This window comes from Pristiophorus japonicus, chromosome 2 (genome assembly GCF_044704955.1).
Source record: "Pristiophorus japonicus isolate sPriJap1 chromosome 2, sPriJap1.hap1, whole genome shotgun sequence".
NCBI classification, from domain to species: domain Eukaryota; kingdom Metazoa; phylum Chordata; class Chondrichthyes; family Pristiophoridae; genus Pristiophorus; species Pristiophorus japonicus.
This window is the reverse complement of record NC_091978.1, coordinates 77,346,164-77,368,865: the sequence shown is the minus strand read 5'-3', so window position 1 is coordinate 77,368,865 and position 22,702 is coordinate 77,346,164. Positions and strand designations below refer to the sequence as shown.

The 22,702-nt window shown below is 45.5% G+C and overlaps 1 protein-coding gene across 2 annotated transcripts in view; it reads left to right on the top strand.

The window, feature by feature from the left end:
- The window catches only part of dnai1.2 (dynein, axonemal, intermediate chain 1, paralog 2), a 610,660-nt gene that overhangs the window by 252,223 nt on the left and 335,735 nt on the right, over window positions 1–22,702 (top strand). For both annotated transcript variants that reach the window (XM_070868013.1, XM_070868021.1), the window contains exon 11: window positions 13,032–13,149. In XM_070868013.1, the coding sequence (XP_070724114.1) occupies window positions 13,032–13,149 (118 nt within the window). The remainder of the gene's footprint in view (window positions 1–13,031; window positions 13,150–22,702) is intronic.

Here is a 22,702-nt window from a genome sequence, read left to right as displayed (position 1 = left end):
GGACAGGCGGGTTTGGAGTGAGCCTTCTGTGACTCGTTTAAGGCTCTGTTTGATGGTTTGTACTGCCCGCTCTGCCTGCCCATTGGAGGCTCGTTTAAATGGGGCCGAGGTGACATGTTTGATCCCATTGCGGGTCATGAATTCTTTAAATTCGGCACTGGTGAAACATGGCCCGTTGTCACCGACCAGTATGTCAGGCAGGCCGTCGGTGGCAAACTCAGGCTTTCAATGGTGGCGATGGCGGTGCTGCCCGACATTATTTCACATTCAATCCATTTTGAAAAAGCATCCACCACCACCGGGAATATTTTACTGAGAAACGGGGCCGCATAGTCGACATGGACCCTCGACCATGGTCTGGAGGGCCAGGACCACAAACTTAGTGGTGCCTCTCTGGGCGCGTTGCTCAACTGAGCACATTCACTGCATTGCCCTACACAGGACCCTAAGTCAGAGTCGATACCGAGCCACCACACGTGGGATCTGGCTATCGCTTTCATCATTACTGTACCCGGGTGCGTGCTGTGGAGATCCGAGATGAACGTCTCCCTGCCCTGTTTTGGCAGCACTACGTGGTTGCCCCACAAGAGGCAGTCAGCCTGAATGGACAGCTCGTCCTTTCGCCCTGGAACGGCTTGATTGGCTCTTGCATTTCAACAGGGCTGCTGGCCCAGTTCCCATGCAGTGCACAGTTTTTTCCTCGGGACAGCAGAGGATCTTGGCTGATCCAAGTCCTAATCTGGCGGGCCATGACAGGTGATTTATCATTTTCAAACCCTTCCATGACCATCAACAAGTCTGCGCGCTGCGCCACCATCAATAAGTTTGCAGGCTGCGCTATTACCACCCCCGTGGTGGGCAATGGTAGCCGACTGAGAGCATCCGCACAATTCTCAGTGCCTGGCCTGTGGTATAGTTATACGCTGATAGCGCATGTGTCCACCTTTGTATGCGGGCTGAGGTATTTATATTTATCCCCTTGTTTTCAGTGAACAGGGATGTGAGGGGCTTGTGATCGGTTTCCAGCTCAAATTTAAGACTAAACAGGTACTGATGCATTTTCTTTACCCCGAACACACACGCTACTGCCTCTTTCTCAATCATGCTGTAGGCTCTCTCGGCCTTAGACAAACTCCTGGAAGCATAGGCGACAGGTTGCAACTTCCCCGCAACGTTAGCTTGTTGTAATACAACCCGACTCCGTACGACGACGCGTCACGTGCTAACACAAGTCTTTTACACGGGTTATACAATACAAGCAGCTTGTTGGAGCATAAAATGTTTCTGGCTTTCTCAAAAGCAATTACTTGCTTTTTTCCCCATACCCAGTTCTCACCTTTGTGCAATAACACCTGTAGGGGCTCTAAAAGGGTGCTTAACCCCGGTAGGACATTACCAAAATAGTTGAGGAGTCCCAGGAACGACCACAGTTCCGTGACGTTCTGTGGCCTGGGCGCGTTCCTGATAGCCTCTGCCCTGATGTCTGTGGGCCGAATGCCGTCCGCCGCGATCTTTCTCCCCAAAATCTTCACTTCTGTTGCCATGAAGACGCATTTCGACCATTTCAGCCGCAGCCCTACGCGATCCAGTCGCTGAAGGACCTCCTCCGGGTTTTGTAGGTGCTCGGCGATGTCCCGACCTGTGAACAATATGTCATCCCGAAAGACCACTGTATGTGGTACCGACTAGAGTAGGCTCTCCATGTTTCTCTGGAAGATTGCTGCAGCCGAATTCCAAACGGGCATCTGTTGTAGATGAACAGTCCCTTTTGCGTGTTGATGCAGGTGAGGCCCTTCGAAGACTCCTCCAGCTCCTGCGTCATGTAGGCCGAAGTGAGGTCAAGCTTGGTGAACGTCTTGCCTCCTGCCAGCGTCGCAAATAGGTCGTCTGCCTTAGGTAGCGGATATTGGTCCTGTAGCGAGAAACGATTAATAGTTACTTTATAATCACCACAAATCCTGACCGTGCCATCACTTTTGAGTACTGGAACAATCGGGCTGCCCACTGGCTGAATTCCACTGGGGAGATGATGCCCTCGCATTGCAGCCTGTCCAGCTCGATTTCCACTCTCTCCCTCATCATGTGAGGTACGGCTCGCGCCTTGTGGTGAATGGTTCGTGCCTCTGGGACCAAGTGAATCCGCACCTTCGCCCCCGAAAAGTTTCCAATGCCTGGCTCAAAAAGGGAAAGAAATTTGTTAAGAACCTAGGTACATGATGCCTCATCGACATGTGATAGCGATCGGATGTCATCCCAGTTCCAGCGGATTTTGCCCAGCCAGCTCCTTCCAAGCAGTGTGGGGCCATCTCCTGGGACAATCCAGAGTGGCAGTTCGTGCCCTGTGCCCTCGTAGGTGACCTTGATCATGGCACTGCCCAGGACAGTGATAAGCTCTTTAGTGTACGTTCTCAGTTTCGTGTGGATGGGGCTCAGGGTTGGTCTGAATGCCTTGTTGCACCACAGTCTCTTAAACATCTTTTTACTTATGATGGAATGGCTGGCGCCAGTGTCCAGTTCCATGGCTACGAGCAACCCACTCAATTTTATGTTTGGCATTATAGGTGGACATTTTGTTGAAAATCTGTGCATCCCGTGTACTTTAGCATCTGCCTCCTCTCTCTGAGGCTCGAAATTGCTTTGTTCTGCCATGGACCGATCTTCCTCTGCCACGTGGTGGTTCGCAGGTTTTGCAGAGCTTGCAGCTTGTTTGCAAGCTCTTTGGAGGTGCCCCATTGTTCCACAGCTCTTGCAAACATACCGTTTGAAGCAGCATGAATAGGCTGAATGGAAGCCTCCACAAAGCCAACAAGATGTGAATTGCCTTGCATTCATCCTTTGTTGGGGACTTTGAGTCACCTGAGGCCTACTGGCAGTTGCAGACTCGTGGGTTCTGCCCTGTACATTTCTGCTCGCAAACACAGTTCCAGTTAATTTATGAACATTGCTCGCACTTGTGTGCTGAGAGATTTGTTTGGTGTTGTCACTGGTGGACATAAATGCCTGTGCTATCGCAATGGCCTTACTGAGGGTCGGTGTCTCTACATTCCAAAGTTTTCGTAGAATGGTGTCGTGGCCAATGCCCAGTACAAAAAAGTCTCTGAGCATTTGCTCCAGGTAGCTATCAAACTCACATTGTCCTGCAAGTCGCCTTAGGTCGGCGACGTAGCTCGCCACTTCCTGACCTTCAGATCACTGGCACATGTAGAACCATTACCTCGCCATCAGCACGCTCTCCCTTGGGTTAAGATGCTCCCGAACCAGTGTACACAGCTCCTCATATGACTTATCTGTGGGTTTCACCGGAGCCAGAAGATTCTTCATGAGGTTGTAGGTCGGTGCCCCGCAGACTGTGAGGAGTACCACTCTCCTTTTTGCAGCGCTTCCTTCTCCGTCCAGCTCATTGGCTACAAAGTACTGGTCTAGCCATTCAACATAACGTTCCCAGTCCTCATCCTCCGAGAACTTATCCAGGATGCCCACAGTTTGCTGCATCTTTGCGTTGGATTCGTATTCTCGTCGCCAGTTATTGTGTTCCTAACACAGATGAGGCTGCACACTGGGAGTTAAAGTAACAGTGACCTCTGTCTTTGATATGACACTCCAGAGTGAGTCACAGGCCTTAGGGGCCGGCTTATATAGAGTGCTCCCAAGGGATGCTGGGATCCCATGGGACTTCATGAGATGAGCTCCCTGGTGGTGGAACATGGGAGTGCATGCTTTACAGATACACAACAATTTCCCTTTCATAAATCCATGTTGACTTGGACCGATCTAGTCACTGTTTTCCAAATGTGCTGCTATTACATCTTTAATAATTGACTCCAGTATTTTCCCCACCACCGATATCAGGCTAACCGGTCTATATTTCCTTGTTTTCTCTCTCCCTCCTTTTTTAAAAAGTAGGGTTACATTAGCTACCCTCCAATCCAGAGGAACTGATCCAGAGTCCATGAAATGTTGGAAAATGACCACCAATGCATCCACTATTTCTAGGGCCACTTCCTTACGTACTCTGGGATGCAGACTATCAGGCCCTGGGGATTTATCGGCCTTCAGTCCCTTCAATTTCCCTAACACCATTTCCTGACTAATAAGGATTTCCCTCAGTTCCTCATTCTCGCTAGACCCTCAGTCCCCTAGTATTTTCGGGAGGTTATTTGTGTCTTCCTTAGTGCAGGCAGAGCCAAAGTATTTGTTCAATTGGTCTGCCATTTCTTTGTTCCCCATTATGAATTCATCTGATTCTGACTGCAAGGGACCTACATTAGTCTTCACTAATCTTTTTCTCTTCACATATCTATAGAAGTTTTTGCAGTCAGTTTTTATGTTCCCTGCATGCTTACTCTCATACTCTATTTTCCCCCTCCTAATTAAACCCTTAGTCCTCCTCTGCTGAATTCTAAATTTCTCCCAGTCCTCAGGTTTGCTGCTTTTTCTGGCCAATTTATATGCCTCTTCCTTGGATTTAACACTTTCCCTAATTTCCCTTGTTAGCCACAGTTGAGCCACCGTCCCTTTTTTATTTTTACGCCATACAGGGATGTACAATTGTTGTAGTTCATCCATGTGATCTTTAAATATCTGCCATTGATCCACCGTCAACCCTTTAAGTATGATTCGCCAGTCTATCCTAGCCAATTCACATCTCATACTGTCAAAGTTTCCTTTCTTTAAATTAAGGCCCATAGTCTCTGAATTAACTGTGTCACTCTCCATTTTAATGAAGAGTTCTACCATATTATGGTCACTCTTCGCCAAGGGGCCTCGCACAACCATATTGCTAATTAATCCTCTCTCGTTACACAAGACCCAGTCTAGAATGGCCTGCTCTCTAGTTGGTTCCTCGACATATTGTCTCGAAACCATCCCTTATACATTCCAGGAACTGCACCTCCACAGTATTGCTACCAGTTTGGTCAGCCCAATCAATATGTAGATTAAAGTCATCCATGGTAACTGCTGTACCCTTATTGCACACGTCCCTAATTCCCTGTTTGATGCCGTCCCCAAGCTCCCTACTACTGTTTGGTGGTCTGTACACAACTCCCACTAACGTTTTCTGCCCTTAGGTGTTTCGCAGCTCTACCCATATAGATTCCACATCATCCACACTAATGTCCTTCCCTACTATTGCGTTAACCTCCTCTTTAATCAGTAACGCTATCCCACCTCCTATTCCTTCCGGTCTATCTTCCTGAATATTGAATACTCCTGGATGTTGAGTTCCCAGCCTCGGTTATTCTGCAGCCATGTCTCTGTAATCTCAATTACATCATATCCGTTAATAGCTATCTGCGCAGTTAATTCATCTACCTTATTACGAATGCTCCTCGCATTGAGACTCGGAGCCTTCAGATTTGTTTTTTTAACACTTTTTGTCCTTTTAGAATTATGTTGTAATGTGGCCCTTTTTGATTTTTGCCCTTGATTTCTCTGCTCTCCACTCTTGTTTTTTGCCTTCCTACCTTTTGCTTCTGCCCCCTTTTTACTTCTGTCTGCCTCCCTGCATTGATTCCCATCTCCCTGCCATTTTAGTTTAAACCCTCCCCAACAGCACAAGCAAACACTCCGCCTAGGACATCGGTTCCGGTCCTATCCCGGTGCATACCGTCCAGTTTGTACTGGTCCCACCTTCCCCAGAACCTGTTCCAATGTCCCAGGAATTTGAATACCTCCCCCTTGCACCATTCCTCAAGCCACGTATTCATCTGAGCTATCCTGCGATTCCTGCTCAGACTAGCACGTGGCACTGGTAGCAATCCTGAGATTACTACCTTTGAGGTCCTACTTTTTAATTTAACTCTTAGCTCCCTAAATTCAGCTTGTAGGACCTCAACCCCTTTTTTACCTATATCGTTGGTACCTATATGCACCACGACAGCTGGCTGTTCACCCTCCCCCTCCAGAATGCGCTGCAGCTGCTCCGAGACATCCTTGACCCTTGCACCAGGGAGGCAACATACCATCCTGGAGTCTCGTTTGCGGCCGCAGAAACGCCTATCTATTCCCCTTACAATAGAATCCCCTATTACTATGGCTCTCCCACTCTTTTTCCTGCCCTCCTGTGCAGCAGAGCTATCCCTGGTGCCATGGACTTGGCTGCTGCTGCCTTCCCCTTATGAAACATTTCCCCCAACAATATCCAAAACGATATATCTGTTTTGGAGGGAGGTGACTGCAATGGACCCCTGCATTACCTGCCTTCCCTTGCTGTTCCTGATGGTCACCCATTCTCTATCTGGCTGTGCAACCTTTACCTGGGAATGGGCTATTCAGGACATCCTCAGCATTGCGGATGCTCCAGAGTGAATTCATGCGCAGCTCCAGTGCCGCAATGTGGTCTGTCAGGAGCTGCAGCTAGATACACTTCCCACACACATAGTAGTCAGGGACACTGGAAGCGTCCCTGATTTCCCACATAGCACAGGAGGAGCATGACATGGGTCTCAGCTCTCCTGCTATGACTTAATCCTTAGATTAACTTAATTTGTAACAACGCCAAAGGTTTATTACTGCTAAGAAAAATAAAAGATCACATATTCACCAACCAGCCAATCACTTACCCTCTTGGCTGTGACATCCCACCTCAATTTCTTTTTACTTCTTTGTTTACCTTCTGCCCCTACTCCTGCACCAGCTAGCCTCCTCCGACTCTCGGGCCTTTATAGGCCGCTCAATAGCCCGAAATCCCGCTCCTGTGGCCGCCTCCTCTGACTCTTGGGCCTTTATAGGCCACTCGACTGCCCAAACACCCGCTCCTGTGGCCTCCTCCGCCGACTCTCGGGCCTTTATAGGCCGCTCGACTGCCCGAACTCCTGCTTCTGTGGCTGCCTCCTCCGACTCTCGGGCCTTTATAGGTCGCTCGACTGCCCGAACTCCTGCTCCTGTGCCATTTTCTAACTGCCAATCCATGGGAACCGCTCCAGCATCTATGGAATTTTGAAGATGACAACCAATGCATCCACTATCTCTATAGCCACCTCTTTCAAAACCCTAGCATGTAGGTCATGAGGCCCAGGGAATTTATCGACCTTCAGTGCCATTAATTTCTCCAATACAGGTACAACGTCCAAAATCCTCGGGACCAAGACCATTTCCGGTTTTTGGGTTTTCTGGATTTCAGACAAGAAAATCAGTAGTTTGAAATCCGGAATCCTCGACTGAATTCCGTGCCAGGTTTTGAGCGGCGATGTCCTAAATCCGGCAAAACCCAAATTCTGGCACGGATTAGATCGAGGATTTCAAATTTCAGACTTGATTTTCTTGTTTGAAATCTGGCATCCTCAACCAATTTCGTGCCAGATTTCGGGTTTTGCTTCAAAAATGTCCGGTTTTCAAACAATAATTCCGGATTCTGGACAACTTCATGAGCTATAGGCAAAATGTCCGGTTTTTGGACAATTCAGGTTTTCGGAGTTCCGGATTCGGGACGTTGCACCTCTACTATCTTTTTACTGATTCAAATTTCTTTCAGTTCCTCATTCTCGGTAGACCATTTTTTTCTCCACCATTTCCGGGAGTCTTTTTGCATCTTCTTCCGTGAAGACATTCACAAAGTATTTGTTTAATTTCTGTCCCATTTCCTTATTCCCCATTATAGATTCTCCTGTCTCAGCCTGTAAGGGATCCACATTAACTTTTGCTAATCTTTTCTTTTTTACATAACTATAGAAGCTTTTACAATCTGTTTTTATGTCTCTCGCTAATTTACTCTAATATTATATTATCCTTTTCTTTATCCTCTGCTGAATTCTAAAATCGTGCCAATCTTCAGGTTTACTGCTCTTTTTGCAACATTATAAGCCTATTCCTATGATCTCATATTTTCTTTAACTTCTCTTATTAATCCGGTTGGACCACTTTTCCTACGGGATTTTTGTGCCTTAAAGGAATCTAGATTTGTTGTAAATTACAAATTATTTATTTAAATCCTAGCTGTTGCTTGTCTGCCATTATATCTTTTAAGGTAGTTTCCCAATCTACGTTAGCCCCTCATACCTACATAGTTTGTTTTATTTAGATTTAAGACCCTAGTTTCAGATTTAACTAAATCACTTTCAGACTTCATATAAAATTTTATCATATTATGGTTACTCTTCCCGAAAGGCCCCTTTTCGACAAGGTTATTAATTAGCCCTTTCTCATTACTCAATACTAGATCTAAAATAGCTTGTTCCCTAGTTAGTTCCTTAAATACTGATCTAGACAACTATTTTGTATCTTGTATTCCATGAATTCGTCCTCTAAACTATTGCTGCAAGTTTCGATTGCCCAGTCTATATGTAGATTAAAGCCCCCATGATAAACATAGAAACATAGAAAATAGGTGCAGGAGTAGGCCATTCGGCCCTTCTAGCCTGCACCGCCATTCAATGAGTTCATGGCTGAACATGCAACTTCAGTACCCCATTCCTGCTTTCTGCCATACCCCTTGATCCCCCTAGTAGTAAGGACTTCATCTAACTCTGTATTCCCCTTGTTACATGCGCCTTAATTTCCTGACTTATACTCTGCTTTACATTACGACTAATGGGGTTGTTTGGGGGCCTATAAACAACTCCCACTAATGTTTTCTGCGCCTTGCTGTTTCTTAACTCCACCCAAACTGATTCTACTTCTTGTGTTTCAGAGCGAAGATCCTTTTTCTCAACTATCTTTATCCCATCCTTTATTATCAGGGCTACCGCTCCTCCTTTTCCATTTTGTCTATCTCTTCTAAAAGTGAAATCTCCTAGAATATTTAAGGGCCAAAATTGCCCGCGCCCCAAACGGAGGCGGTAAACCTACAGGCCGGGACTTTTATCGCCTGGCCCGGATGTCCCGTCCTGACGCCGAATTGGGCGTGTGCGCCCCTCCAAGGACGCGCAGCGGTGTCTCCGGCACTCCATGTCTTTAGAGGGATGCTCCTAGAGCGAGAGCACTCAGCACCATGCTCAGGTGCCCCCTGGATGCTCTGCGTTGCGCTACCGCGCTACAACGCCCACTCCTTCATTTAAAGTGCAGGGCCGCTGCGCACGCTTCAGGTTCTTGTTGGTCGCCACTAGGCCATCGGGGAGGCAATCGACCGAGCCAGCAGCCCGGCACCCATTATGGAGTGCCGGGCTGCATGATGGCGACTCAGTTGATGCGAGGTCCATTGTCAGGTGGAGGGAAGAGTCCGCCAACAAAAACACATGGTGGCCCGCAGCATAAAGGCCTCCCCTTTAAGGGGCACCCGGCAGCGGATATCTGCCAGCTTCATACCTCACGAAGCTGCTGGTGACATTCGTCGGTGCCATCCTCGGAGTCCGTGGGACAATTTCCCCCATGGGGCGCAAAGGGGTCAGTGCGAGGTGGGAAGGGATTGGCGTGCAATGCAATGATGTCCTTGCTGGACTTGTGCCGCCCCAGGGCGCAAATCGCGGAGCGCAGCGCTACTGCCACAAAGCCCCCAAACCTCCAGGGCAATTTCCCAGGAGGCGCAATCACACTCCTCGCCCGGGCAAAAACTTCATTGCGCTCTGGAGGTGCTAAGGGGATTATAAAAAGGGGCAATATCGGCCCCTTAGTTCCCAACCTTGCAATCACATCTCCGTAATAGCTATTAGATCAAACCTATTCATTTCTATCTGCGCTCTTAATTCATCTATTTTGTTGCGAATGCTTCGCACATTCCATAGTGCCTTAGGCTTTGACTTTTTCTATTTTTCCCTGATATCACCTTAGTCACTGATGCCCTAGTACATTTGTTACTCTCTTCTTGATGCATGCACTCTGCTTATTTTTACCCCAAACTCTGCTCTGCTCTTGAGCCTTGACATTTCTCTTGCTGCTTTTAAAATTACTCTTTCTGAAACCTCCTACCCCCCCACGCACCCCTCTCCCCCCTCATTTGTTTGAAGCCCCGTCTACTACCTTAGTTATTCGATTTGCCAGGCCACTGGTTTCAGCCCAGTTTAAGTGATGCCCATCCCAACAGAATAGCTCCCTCTGTCTCCAGTACATAAGAACAGAAGAAATAGGAACAGGAGTAGGCCATACGGCCCCTCGAGCCTGCTCCGCCATTCAATAAGATCATGGCTGATCTGATCATGGACTCAGCTCCACTTCCCCGCCCGCTCCCCATAACCCCTAATGCTGTCATCCCTATATGACCTTGTTCTAGTGAATTAAATTTAATTACATTTGTATTCAAGTAACTTAGTGTACGGGTGCCAGTGCTCCATGAAGCAACACTCCTGTCTCTCACACCACTCTTTGAGCCATGCATTTAACCTTCTAATCTGCTTATCCCTATGCCAATTGGCATGTGGGTCAGGTAACAATCCAGAGCTTATTACCTTTGAGGTTCTGCTTTTTAATTTGGACCCCAACTCCTCAAACTCTCTCAGCAGAACCTCATTCCTAGTTCTATCTATGTCATTGGTTCCTATGTGCACCACGCCAACTGGATCCTCCCCTTCCTACTCCAAGTTCTTCTCCAGCCATGAAGCGATATTTTTAACCCTAGCACCGGGCAGACAACACAACCTTCGGAACTCCCAGTCGCGGTTGCAGAGAACAGTCTCTATCCCTCTGACTATACTGTCGCCTACTACAATAACATTCCCTTTCACTCCCCCCATTTGAATGGCCCCCTGCACCATGGTGCCATGATCAGCTTGCTCATCCATCCTGCAGGCTTTTCCCTCATCCACACAAGCAGCAAGAACCTCATACCTGTTGGATAAGGAGAAATGCCAAGGCTGCTCTAGCACTGCACCTGGGATCCCTTGCCTGCCTGAGTTGCAGTCATACTCTCCTATCCCTGACCACTAACCATACCTGTACCACTACCTAACCTAAGGGGTGTGACTGCCTCCTGGATCAAAGTCCAGGTAGTTCCTCCATTCCTGATGCTCCGTAATAACTGCAACTCAGACTCCAGCTCAACAACTCTGAGCAGAAGTTCCTCAAGATGCAGGCATTTACTGCAAACATGATTGTCCGGGATCACAATGCTCTCTACAAACTCCCACATGCTGCAGTTGCGGCACACCACCTGCACTGCCATCCATATATGACCTTGTTCTATTGAATTAAATTTAATTACATTTGTATTCAAGTAACTTAGTGTACAGTTTAGTTTCTGACTACTTAATTGATCTAGATTAAGTTATGGGTAAATAAAATTAAAAATCTACCTGTAACAGAAAACACTACAAGTAATGTAAGCAAAAAGCAGCAACTCCTTCCCCCTCTTCTCCCAATTCCTACTTTTCCCAAATTCCCAAATAAAACACTATTTAAGTTCTAGGTTTAAATCAAAATGTTGAATTAAATTTCACTATTTACAGCTTCTACTGACCCAATAATTACAGAAAATTCCCACTCTTTCTAAATTCACAAATAAAACATTCTGGGGATGAAATTGCACTCCACCCGAAACGGGGCGCACCGACTGATTTTAAAGTGTTCCGTTCGCACCAAGGCATGGGGCGGACAACCTGGCGATTTTTAGCACTTTGGTTCTTGTTTCCGATCGGAGCGGTGTTGGTGTCGGGAGGGGGAGAGGGGAAGTGTGGGCGGGTCGGAGATGCAGAAGTGGGGGTACGTCAGAGTGGCTGTGGCTCAGAGTTATCAGCGTGTCACGGGCAGAGCGGAGATGTTCTCCGCTGGGAAAATCCACAAAGCCAACTTACAAAATGGCGGCCCCTCCGCGCACCGACCAAGCAGTGAGTGCTTACAGACCCGTGGCCGCCGCTTGTTGAAAGGGGTAATTTCGGCCCCTCTGTTGAAGTGCACTCCGTTTAATCCCGCTCTGTGTTTTTGTGATTTACTTTTATCAAAACCTGTTATCACTTTGAACACTTTGAGCAGATCACCTCTTAGCCTTTTTTCCAATGAAAAGAGCCTCAGTTTCTATATTGTATTCTCATAACTAAAGCCTCTCATTCCTTGTCATCATTTTAATAAATCCAGTCGGCACCATCTCCGTGGCCTTGAACTCCTTCCTAAAGCAAGGCACCCAAAACTGGACACAATAATCTAATTGCAGAAAAACATCCCAAGGTGCTTTATAAAAGTGTAATTGAAAATACAAGCCAAATAAGGATATATTACATAAGAATTAGGATCGAGATAGGGCCACTAGGTGATACACATAATAAACTCACAGTTAATGAGAATGAAATGGCAGGTATATTAAATAAGTACTTTGCCTTGGTATTTACCAGGTAGACTAGCATGGTGGATGTGATGTTAGAAGACCAGATCAAAAAAGGTTTAAGGACATTTAAGAGAGAAAGGGGGGAGGCAATTGATAAACTAATCAAATTTAGAGAGGATAAAACCCCTAGTCCGGATGGATTGCATCTGCACATATTAAAAGAAGTTAGGGATGATATAACAGAGGCACTATATAAAAAAGTATTGGAAAAGGGAATAATGCAAGAGGACTGGCGGACAGCTAATGTAATTCCTTTATATAAAAAGGTCAACCCTTCTACTATCTCCTTCTTTCGGTCAGTGTCCATTTGTTCCCCTTAGACCTCGATAATGTTTTGGAATGATTTTCTACATTATTATTGGCAGCTGTTGATCCCTTTCTTCCTTTTTGAACAGAGGTGTTACCTTGGAAACTCCAGTCCTCAATATATTTGAATGATTGTGCTCAGAGCCTCTGCTATTTTATCTGAATTCCCTCAGCGCTCTAGCATGCATGCTATGAGAGCCCAATGATTTTTCCACTTTAAGTTCCACCAATTTTTTAGTACTACTTCTGTATCTATAGTTAGTTTTTCTAATTGCTACAATTCGTCTTGTGCATTTCATTCCCACCATAAGCTATTCCAAAACTCATCAACATATGCACATCTTTATTGATGAAATCAAAATCAAGGGAATATTTTTAGGGTTCATTTCTTATCTGTTCTATTTCAGATGCCCAGACTTGAATTTTCCATGTACTAACAAATAATAATTACAAACCTTTTTTACGACAGCATCTTTGCTGTAATACTTAAATACAGTATTAACTGAATTCAGTGTTTATTTTTTTTTAATCTATGTAGACTTTAAGTATTTTGAAGATCCTTCTGATGAATTCAGAGATCAGGAAGGCACAGTTCTACCTCTGTGGAAGTACATTTATGAGAAAGCTAAGAAATTGTCAGTTACTGGAATGTGCTGGTGAGTATTACAACATTTAAAATGGGATCTAAATTTAATAAGCAGCAGTGAAAGAAAGAAGAATTGCATTCATGTAGTGCCTTATCACTTCTGTTAGAAACATATTTTTTGCACAACAAAATCCTACAAACTTTAATGAGGTAAATGACTAGTCAATTCCTCCTGTTGGCCAATCCACCCTCTCTACTCTTCTTTAAATAGTGCCATTGGATCTTTATAATCTACTTGACCCAGTGCAACAGGCAGAATGCATTTTGTTTTCAATCTGGTCCAAAAGATGACATCTCCAACAATACCTTACTGATTCATTCTCGCCTGTACTATCAGCCTAGATTAGTGCATGAAAAATTCAAATTCATGAATGGGACTTGAACCTACATTCATTTAATTCAGAAGGAAGAATGCTATCAGTTGATCCAAACTGACAGTATGCCGACTGAGTGAAGTTGACACTATTGCACAATTAGATGACACTGCTTGCTAGTGCTGTTGGGGAGGGGTTAAACTAATATGGCAGGGGGATGGGAACCTATGCAGGGAAACAGAGGGAAGTAGAATGGGGGCAGAAGCAAAAGATAGAAAGAAGAAAAGTAAAAGTGAAGGGCAGAGAAACCCAAGGCAAAAATCAAAAAGAGCCACATTACAGCAAAATTCTAAAGGGACAAAGTGTGTTAAAAAGACAAGCCTGACGGCTCTGTGCCTCAATGCGAGGAGTATTTGTAATAAGGTGGACGAATTAACTGCATAGGCAGCAATTAATGAATATGATATAATTGGCATCATGGAGACAGGGCTCCAGGGTGACCAAGGCTGGGAACTCAACATCCAGGGGTATTCAACATTCAGGAAGGATAGACAGAAAGGAAAAGGAGGTGGGTTAGTATTACTGATTAAAGAGGAAATTAACGCAATAGTAAGGAAGGACATTAGCTTGGATGATGGGGAATCTGTAAAGGTAGAGCTGCTGAATAGCCAAAGGGCAGAAAACGCTAGCGGGAGTTGTGTACAGACCACCAAACAGTAGTAGTGAGGTTGGGGACAGCTAACATCGGCTCGAAGGACCAAATGGTCTACTCCTGCACCTATTTTCTATGTTTCTATGTTTCTTCCATTGGCAATTTTGTTTATTTATTCACTCATGGGATGTGGGCGTCGCCAGTTTTAAAAAGCTCCGTCGATATCTATAATGAAGACTGCAAAATGAACAATTCGCAAACCTTGAGCCTCTGTTGTCCCAGGCTTCCCCTCTCCCCTTGATTGCAATCGCAATTACATCCAGAATTTCCACTCCCACCCCGATCCACCTAATTGTCGTGGACCATTTCCAGCAGCAGCCGTCTGCTGCCCAAATTACTGTTTCCATCCATTGGCCAGGCGGTGATTTCTCCCGGGTTCGATGAGAGTCAGTGCCTGAATATTAAAATGAGGCCCAGGAGTTAAATTGTCTCCCGGCCTCGACATGCAAGCTTGTTACTCGCCCAAGCCCCTCGCATGAACCGATCCCGCCATCAGTGGTAGAAGTGAAGGAACAGCACTGCTAAATGGATGCTGTTCAATCTGTGTTATAACTGTGTCCAAAAATACTATACTGCAAAAAGGAAGGATCTGACCATTAGACAACAGATAAAATCAGGGTCATGGTGTTAACTGTTCAACTATATGTCCATATGAAATATCGTTTGGCAAGTTAACACAATTATGGACTGTTTTAAACAAATATATAATCCAACCAAAGTAAGTGTATCGTTTCTAATCAAGAAAAAAATGCACTTATAAATCTGTAGCACAGTTAACTGAGTTCTGTCCTGAAAGCCACAAATTTGATTCTCTAGGAGGCTCTGTTGCATGAAAGTGTTTACATCATTCAGATGAGGTTCTTCAGTTCTCAGCAGAGACTTAAAATGGGACATTACAAAAGAAGATTTGCATTTATATAGCACCTTATCACTGAGAAACAGACCAACATACGTCACATACAGTGTAGTCACTAATGCATCTGCCATTTTAGCTGCAGTTTTCACCTAACCTGCCTGGTGGCAGCGGGCAGCTTTAGGTCGGATGAATGTTTTTCACCCCACCCGATTTTACGCTCCATTGACTTCAATAGAGTTTTTGAATGCAACATGTTATGACAAACAGCAATGAGATGAAAGACCTGTCGGTCTGTTTTTGATGGTGTTGGCTGAGGGATGAATTTGGCCAGGACATTAGGAGAACTCCTTGGTCTAATTGAACAAATGCCATGTGATCTCGAACATCCGCCTAAACCATAGAAACAGGCAAATGGGATCTCAGTTTAACGACTCATATGAAGGATATTACCTTCAACAATACATCACTCCTTCAGTTTGGCACTGGAGTGCCAGCTTAGATTATGCATCCATGTCATGGAGTTGGGTTTGAACCCACAATCTGCTGACTCAAGCCAGAGTGCTGTCATAGAGCCAAGCTGACACAATGCTGAAAATTAACATTGCTTCACATCCACTGTGACTAAATTTTAGTTGATCATTTGGTTTATCAATTCATTGGATGTGGGCATCACTGACAAGGCCAGCATTTATTGCCTATCCTTAATTGCCCTTGCGAATGTGGTGATGAGCCACCTTCTTGAACCGCAGCAGTCCGTGAGGTGCTGTTAGGGAGGGAGTTCTGGGATTTTGATTCCATGACAATGAAGGAACAGTGATATATTTCCAAGTCAGGTGATTTGAAGGGGAACTTGCAGGTGGTGGTGTTCCCATGTGCCAATTGCCCTTGTCTTTCTACGTGATAGAGGTCGTGAGTTTGGGAGATGCTGTCGAAGAAGCCATGGCAAGTTGCTGCAGTGCATCTTGTAGATGGTACACAGTGTAGCCACAGTGCACTGGTGGTGGAGGGAGTGCATGTTTAAGGTGGTGGATGGGGTGCCAATCAGGCGGATTGCATTGTCCTGGATGGTGTCAAGCTTCTTGAGTGTTGTTAGAGGCAAGTGGAGAGCCTTCTATCACACTCCTGACTTGTGCTTTGTAGATTGTGGAAAGGCTTTGGGGAGTCAGGAGCTGAATCACTCGCCACAGAATACCCAGCCTCTGACCTGCTCTTGTAGCCACAGTATTTATGTGTCTGGTCACAGAAACATAGAAACATGGAAACATAGAAAATAGGTGCAGGAGTAGGCCATTCGGCCCTTCTAGCCTGTACCGCCATTCAATGAGTTCATGGCTGAACATGCAACTTCAGTACCCCATTCCTGCTTTCTCGCCATACCCCTTGATCCCCCTAGTAGTAAGGACTTCATCTAACTCCTTTTTGAATATATTTAGTGAATTGGCCTCAACAACTTTCTGTGGTAGAGAATTCCACAGGTTCACCACTCTCTGGGTGAAGATGTTTCTCCTCATCTCGGTCCTAAATGGCTTACCCCTTATCCTTAGACTGTGACCCCTGGTTCTGGACTTCCCCAACATTGGGAACATTCTTCCTGCATCTAACCTGTCTAAACCCATCAGAATTTTAAACGTTTCTATGAGGTCCCCTCTCATTCTTCTGAACTCCAGTGAATACAAGCCCAGTTGATCCAGTCTTTCTTGATAGGTCAGTCCCGCCATCCCGGGAATCAGTCTGGTGAACCTTCGCTGCACTCCCTCAATAGCAAGAATGTCCTTCCTCAGGTTAGGAGACCAAAACAGCACACAATACTCCAGGTATGGCCTCACCAAGGACCTGTACAACTGTAGCAACACTGCCCTGCCCCTGTACTCAAATCCCCTCGCTATGAAGGCCAACATGCCATTTGCTTTCTTAACCGCCTGCTGTACCTGCATGCCAACCTTCAATGACTGATGTACCATGACACCCAGGTCTCATTGCACCTCCCCTTTTCCAAATCTGTCACCATTCAGATAATAGTCTGTCTCTCTGTTTTCACCACCAAAGTGGATAACCTCACATTTATCCACATTATACTTCATCTGCCATGCATTTGCCCACTCACCTAACCTATCCAAGTCGCTCTGCAGCCTCATAGCATCCTCCTCGCAGCTCACACTGCCACGCAACTTCGTGTCATCCGCAAATTTGGAGATAGTACATTTAATCCCCTCGTCTAAATCATTAATGTACAGTGTAAACAGCTGGGGCCCCAGCACAGAACCTTGCGGTACCCCACTAGTCACTGCCTGCCATTCTGAAAAGTACCCATTTACTCCTACTCTTTGCTTCCTGTCTGCCAACCAGTTCTCAATCCACGTCAGCACACTACCCCCAATCCCATGTGCTTTAACTTTGCACATTAATCTCTTGTGTGGGACCTTGTCGAAAGTCTTCTGAAAGTCCAAATACACCACATCAACTGGTTCTCCCTTGTCCACTCAACTGGAAACATCCACAAAAAATTCCAGAAGATTTGTCAAGCATGATTTCCCTTTCACAAATCCATGCTGACTTGGACCTATCATGTCATCTCTTTCCAAATGCGCTGCTATGACATCCTTAATAATTGATTCCATCATTTTACCCACTACTGATGTCAGGCTGACCGGTCTATAATTCCCTGTTTTCTCTCTCCCTCCTTTTTTAAAAAGTGGGGTTGCATTGGCTACCCTCCACTCGATAGGAACTGATCCAGAGTCAATGGAATGTTGGAAAATGACTGTCAATGCATCCACTATTTCCAAGGCCACCTCCTTAAGTACTCTGGGATGCAGTCCATCAGGCCCTGGAGATTTATCGGCCTTCAATCCCATCAATTTCCCCAACACAATTTCCCGACTAATAAGGATTTCCCTCAGTTCCTCCTCCTTACTAGACCCTCTGACCCCTTTTATATCCGGAAGGTTGTTTGTGTCCTCCTTAGTGAATACCGAACCAAAGTACTTGTTCAATTGGTCTGCCATTTTTTTGTTCCCCGTTATGACTTCCCCTGATTCTGACTGCAGGGGACCTACGTTTGTCTTTACTAACATTTTTCTCTTTACATATCTATAGAAACTTTTGCAATCCGTCTTAATGTTCCCTGCAAGCTTCTTCTCGTACTCCATTTTCCCTGCCCTAATCAAACCCTTTGTCCTCCTCTGCTGAGTTCTAAATTTCTCCCAGTCCCCGGATTCGCTGCTATTTCTGGCCAATTTGTATGCCACTTCCTTGGCTTTAATATTATCCCTGATTTCCCTTGATAGCCACGGTTGAGGCACCTTCCCTTTTTTATTTTTACGCCAGACAGGAATGTACAATTGTTGAAGTTCATCTATGCGGTCTCTAAATGTCTGCCATTGCCTATCCACAGTCAACCCCTTAAGTATCATTCGCCAATCTATCCTAGCCAATTCACTCCTCATACCTTCAAAGTTACCCTTCTTTAATTTCTGGACCATGGTCTCTGAATTAACTGTTTCATTCTCCATCCTAATGCAGAATTCCACCATATTATGGTCACTCTTCCCCAAGGGGCCTCGCACAATGAGATTGCTAATTAATCCTCTCTCATTACACAATACCCAGTCTAAGATGGCCTCCCCCCTAGTTGGTTCCTCGACATATTGGTCTAGAAAACCATCCCTTATGCACTCCAGGAAATCCTCCTCCACCGTATTGCTTCCAGTTTGGTTAGCCCAATCTCTGCATATTAAAGTCACCCATTATAACTGCTGCACCTTTATTGCATGCACCCCTAATTTCCTGTTTGATGCCCTCCCCAACATCACTACTACTGTTTGGAGTTCTGTACACAACTCCCACTAACGTTTTTTGCCCTTTGGTATTCTGCAGCTCTACCCATATAGATTCCACATCATCCAAGCTAATGTCCTTCCTAACTATTGCATTAATCTCCTCTTTAACCAGCAATGCTACCCCACCTCCTTTTCCTTTTATTCTATCCTTCCTGAATGTTGAATACCCCTGGATGTTGAGTTCCCAGCCCTGATCATCCTGGAGCCACGTCTCTGTAATCCCAATCACATCATGTTTGTTAACATCTATTTGCACAGTTAATTCATCCATCTTATTACGGATACTCCTTGCATTAAGACACAAAGCCTTCAGGCTTGTTTTTTTAACACCCTTTGTCCTTTTATAATTTTGCTGTACAGTGGCCCTTTTTGTTCTTTGCCTTGGGTTTCTCTGCCCTCCACTTTTCCTCATCTCCTTTCTGTCTTTTGCTTTTGTCTCCTTTTTGTTTTCCTCTGTCTCCCTGCATTGGTTCCCATCCCCCTGCCATATTAGTTTAACTCCTCCCCAACAGCACTAGCAAACACTCCCCCTAGGACATTGGTTCCGGTCCTGCCCAGGTGCAGACCGTCCGGTTTGTACTGGTCCCACCTCCCCCAGAACCGGTTCCAATGCCCCAGGAATTTGAATCCCTCCCTGCTGCACCACTGCTCAAGCCACGTATTCATCTGCGCTATCCTGGTCCAGTTACGTTTCTGGTCAGTGGTGACCAGCAGGTTGTTGACGGTGGGGGATTCAGCGATGATAATCCCGTTGAATGTCATTGGGAGGTGGCTAGACTCTTTCTTGTTGGAGATGGTCATTGCCTGGCCTTGTATGGTGCCAATGTTACTTGCCACTTATCAGCACATGCCTGAATGTTGTCCAGGTCTTGCTGCATGCTTGCATGGACTGCTTCATTATCTGAGGAGTTGTGAATGGAACTGAACACTGTACATTTGACCTTATGATGGAGAGAAGTCATTATTGAAGCGGCTGAAGATGGTTGGGCCTAGGAAAACTCCTGCAGCAATGTCCTGGGTCTCCAACAACCAGAACCATCTTATTTGTGCTAGGTATGACTCCAGCCCATGGAGAGTTTTCCCCCTGATTCCCATTGACTTCAATTTTACAAGGGATCCTTGATGCCACACTCAGTCAAATACTCCATTGATGTCAAGGCAGTCACTTTCACCTCACCTCTAGAATTCAGCTCTTTGTTTGGACCAAGGCTGTAATAGGGTTTGGAGCCGAGTGTTCCTGGCGGAACCCAAACTGAGCATCGGTGAGCAGGTTATTGGTGAGTAAGGTCATAGAACAGTGTCAGTAGTGGCAGTGAATGAACAGCATTGCTAAGTGGATGCGGTTCAATTTGAGTTATCAATGTGCCCAAAAATACTATACTGCAAGAATGAAGAATCTGAGCAGTAGATTGCTGTTTTTGCAGCTTTTTAAAAAAATTAGTGCTGATCCTGTGTTGGACTTTAATGTCATTTCAATATCTGTCCTTCAATCACTTTGCTAAACTGATCAATTAGGGATTAGTGATCAATGTCCATTGACACTATTAAAATTCCTGACTGTATACTGTTAATAGTATGTATTGCTTGGGACAGATGATGCAACAGCATAGAAACATAGAAATTTACAGCGCAGAAAGAGGCCATTTCGGCCCATCGTGTCTGCGACTGCCAACAAAGAGCCACATGGCCCTTGGTCAGCAGTCCTGAAGGTTACATATAAACCTATGAACAATGAACAATGGCAGACAGGTAAAGAGCATCCAGCCTAACCAGTCTGCCCCACACGACTGCGATATAAGAACATAAGAACATAAGAATTAGGAACAGGAGTAGGCCATCTAGCCCCTCGAGCCTGCTCCGCCATTCAACAAGATCATGGCTGATCTGGCCGTGGACTCAGCTCCACTTACCCGCCCGCTCCCCATAACCCTTAATTCCCTTATTGGTTAAAAATCTATCTATCTGTGACTTGAATACATTCAATGAGCTAGCCTCAACTGCTTCCTTGGGCAGAGAATTCCACAGATTCACAACCCTCTAGGAGAAGAAATTCCTTCTCAACTCGGTTTTAAATTAGCTGCCCCGTATTTTGAGGCTGTGCCCCCTAGTTCTAGTCTCCCCGACCAGTGAAAACAACCTCTCTGCATCTATCTTGTCTATCCCTTTCATTATTTTAAATGTTTCTGTAAGATCACCCCTCATCCTTCTGAACTCCAACGAGTAAAGACCCAGTCTACTCAATCTATCATCATAAGGTAACCCCCTCATCTCCGGAATCAGCCTCTGTACCCCCTCCAAAGCTAGTATATCCTTCCTTAAGTAAGGTGACCAAAACTGCACGCAGTACTCCAGGTGCGGCCTCACCAATACCCTATACAGTTGCAGAAGGACCTTCCTGCTTTTGTACTCCATCCCTCTCGCAATGAATACCCCATGTATGATACCCCATGTATCGCAACATTTTACACTCCACCCCACCCGGACTCATGCGATCTCCTGCGAGAGGCAAAATAACAGATAAAAACATAAGCTAATTGGGGAACAAAATCTGGGAAAATTCCTCTCCGACCCATCCAGGCGATCGAAGCTAGTCCAGGAGATCACTCTGGCCGTATTAGATTCCATGATGTACTTACCATTGTGTCTGCACCAGCCAACAAGAGGTTATCCAGTCTAATCCCACTTACCAGCTCTAGGTCCGTAACCCTGCAGGTTACGACACTTCAAGTGCCCATCCAAGCACCTTTTAAATGTGGTGAGAGTTTCTGCCTCCACACCTTTTTAGGCAGCAAGCTCCAGATCCCCACAACCCTCTGCATGAAGAAGCTTCCCCTCAAATCCCCTCGAAACCTTCCACCAACCACCTTAAACCTATGCCGCCTTGTAATTGACCACTCCACCATGCTATCCACTATATCCAGACCTCTCGAAATTTGATACACCTCAATGAGATCTCCCCTCAGCCTCCTCTGTTCCAAGGAGAACAAACCTAACCTATCCAATCTGTCCTCATAGCTGATTCTCCATTCCAGGCAGCATCCTCGTAAATCCTCTCCAGTGCAATCACATCCTCCCTATAATGTGGCGACCAGATCTGCACGCAGTATTCCAGCTATAGCCTAACCAGTGTATTATACAATTTAAGCATAACCTCCCTGCTTTTGTATTTTATGCCTCGGCCAATAAAGGCAAGCATTCTATATGCTTTCTTAACCGCCTTATCCATCCGGCCTGCTATTTTCAGGATCTGTGGACAAGCACAGTAAGGTCCCTTTGTTCATCTACACTTCTAAATGGCCTACCGTTTAAAGTGTATACTCTTTCCTTATTAGCCCTCCTCAAGTGCATTACCTCACACTTCTCCAAATTAAATTCCATTTGCCACTGTTCTTCCCATCTGACCAGTAGATTGACATCCTGTTGCAGTCCATGACGTTCTTCATTATTAACCACACAGCCAATTTTAATGTCATCAGCAAACTTTTTAATCATACCCCCTATATTCAAATCTAGATCATTGATGTATACCACAAAAAGCAAGGGACCCAATACTGAGCCCTGTGGAACCCCACTGGAAACATCATTCCAATCACAAAACCATCCATCAATCATTACGCTTTGCTTCCTACCTCTGAGCCAATTTTGGATCAAACTTGGCACTCTGACCTGGATCCTATGGGCTTTTACCTTCGTGACCAGTCTGCCATGTGGGACCTTCTCAAAAACTTTGCTAAAGTCCATATACACTACATTGTACGCACTACCCTCATCGACCCTCCTGGTTACCTTCTCAAAAAATTCAATCAGGTTAGTCAAACACGATCTTCCCTTAACAAATCCAC